Source organism: Drosophila miranda, chromosome 2, assembly GCF_003369915.1.
Source record: "Drosophila miranda strain MSH22 chromosome 2, D.miranda_PacBio2.1, whole genome shotgun sequence".
Lineage (NCBI taxonomy): Eukaryota > Metazoa > Arthropoda > Insecta > Diptera > Drosophilidae > Drosophila > Drosophila miranda.
The window spans coordinates 9,463,271-9,465,368 of record NC_046675.1 but is presented as its reverse complement, the minus strand read 5'-3'; the positions used below and the strand labels follow the sequence as shown (position 1 = coordinate 9,465,368).

The 2,098-nt window shown below is 46.3% G+C and overlaps 1 protein-coding gene across 2 annotated transcripts; it reads left to right on the top strand.

The window, feature by feature from the left end:
- Positions 1-220: 220 nt before the first annotated feature.
- Positions 221-1,811, top strand: LOC108154315 (solute carrier family 25 member 45). Of its 2 annotated transcripts, XM_017284574.2 has the most exons (5): positions 221-371; positions 690-802; positions 855-1,095; positions 1,155-1,269; positions 1,323-1,811. In XM_017284574.2, the coding sequence occupies exons 1-5, from the start codon at positions 326-328 to the stop codon at positions 1,729-1,731; spliced, it is 924 nt and encodes a 307-aa protein (XP_017140063.1). In that variant the 5' UTR covers positions 221-325; the 3' UTR covers positions 1,732-1,811. The 2 variants fall into 2 exon arrangements, with proteins under 2 accessions (XP_017140063.1, XP_033245161.1); XM_033389270.1 differs by lacking the exon at positions 221-371 and having other exon boundaries at positions 743-802; positions 872-1,095.
- The last annotated feature ends 287 nt before the right edge of the window (positions 1,812-2,098 follow it).

Here is a 2,098-nt window from a genome sequence, read left to right as displayed (position 1 = left end):
TGGCGCTTTATCTAGCAAAATACCAAAAACCATAACTTATAGATTGCATTTCCTTTTAGAATATAGTATACAAAACAAGTCAATCTTTATTTCCACTAACCTTAAGCTTTATCTGACACATCGAAAATATTTGACCAATAGGTGGCTCCCATTCTAGTCGCTTTCATGTAGCATTTAGCTTTTCAGCTTTTGAGCTTTTGCAACATCGCCACAAAAGCCAGCAAATGCAGTTGGTCGCTGCCGTTGCAAAAGTGCAGTGCCGTCAAACGCAAGGCGAGAAAAATCAATTTTCAAAGTTTCCACCAACTCCTGGGCATCATCCTTGATGAAGTGGGAAAACTATTGTGATTTCGTGGCCGGATGCTTTGGAGGTAAGTAAATTGAAACAGCAACTATGAGGGAAATCCAAGGAGTTGGGAGATGCACAACGAGAGATGCGGAACGGATGACGCAATGGCTGTGAGCCAGATGTGTGCCACTTGTTGAGAGAGCACCAGCCAACGGGCGCCATGGTCAAGTTCACGTGCGGCGCCCCTGATCCGCGAGGCTTATTTCTGTGTGCGGTGGTCGAATTTTTTGGCAGGCAGCAACATGCAACATGCTACTTGTGAGCTGGTCATGCGGCATGATGGGAATTTTAATGAACATTTTATCTATGTACGGCCATCCGTTTGATCTCATCCGCACAGGTGCCTGCGGCGTGGTGGTGGCCCATCCGCTCGACACGATCAAGGTATGGCAGCAGGCATCCAATTCCTCCGTCCAGACGGCTGTCCATCAGATCTACAGACGCAACAATGGGGTAAGTACTTGGCAGATCGCAGGAGACTGGCCGGTCAGCAATCCTTTTAAAGATCAACGGTTTCTACAGGGGCATGTTCTTCCCATTCATCTCGACGGGGGCCATCAACTCGCTGCTCTTCGGTATCTATGGCAACCACCTGCGGCAGCTGCGGAAGGTGTGCCACAGCGACTACCAGCGGGAGCAGCTGGAGTACCACAACATGTTCCTCGCCGGATCGGTGGCCGGTTTCGTGCAGTCCTTCATCGCCTGTCCCATGGAGCTGATAAAAGTTCGCCTGCAGACGCAATGCTGTGAGTGCTGCAGTCATTCCCATTCGGAAAGAGTTTGATAAATCCTTCTGTTTCAACAGACTATAATGACTATCTTTATGGCCAGCGACGTACAGCCTTTGGCACATTCAAACGGATTGTCAAGACTGATGGCCTTTCTGGTCTCTATCGGGGTCTCCTGCCCATGATGTGTCGGTTAGTACGAGAAGTCCCCTGAAAATGCTTCATCTAATCCCTGTTTCTCACAGCGATGTCCTGCCCTATGGCATCTATATGCTGGCCTACCGTCAGGCCGCTGATTATCTGAACACACGAGACTTTGTGCGCAAGCGGCGTAGCCATCCGGATGGCTCGAACGTGAATCTGTTGATCACCACATTGGCCGGCGCCTGGGCCGGGGTTATCTCTTGGGTGTGTGTCATTCCATTCGATGTCGTGAAGACGCTGATGCAGGCCGACGAGAATCACAAATTCCGCGGCATCTTCCACTGTGTAATGGTCAACTACAGAGCCTACGGATGGAGGAGCATCTTTCGCGGCAGCTGGATGCTGGTCGCCAGGGCTGTGCCCTTCAATGCGGCCACCTTCTTGGGGTACGAGTATGCCCTGGAGTGGTGTCATACGTACGATAAAAGGAGCCTATTTGCAAGTGATTGAGAGCTTTATCTAGTTTTTTAAATATTTATATTCATATTTACTGCACATTTATTTTGCTAATAAAACGATTTGAAGCATAATTTGAATTCAAAAGACAGTAGCAGTGCTGCAAAGTGCCTGTTAATGGCTGTTTATCGATTATCAACCAATTAAGCAATGAACCAATATCTATCAATCCATCAATATATCAATTTATCAATCAATCAATCTATCAATCAATCAATCAATTAATATATCAGTCCATCAATCCATCAATCTATCCACCAATTAATCTATTAATCTAATCCATTCCATCAATCTATCAATCTGTTAATCTATTAATATATGAATCTATCAATCTGTCAATTTATCCATCTATCAATCTGTC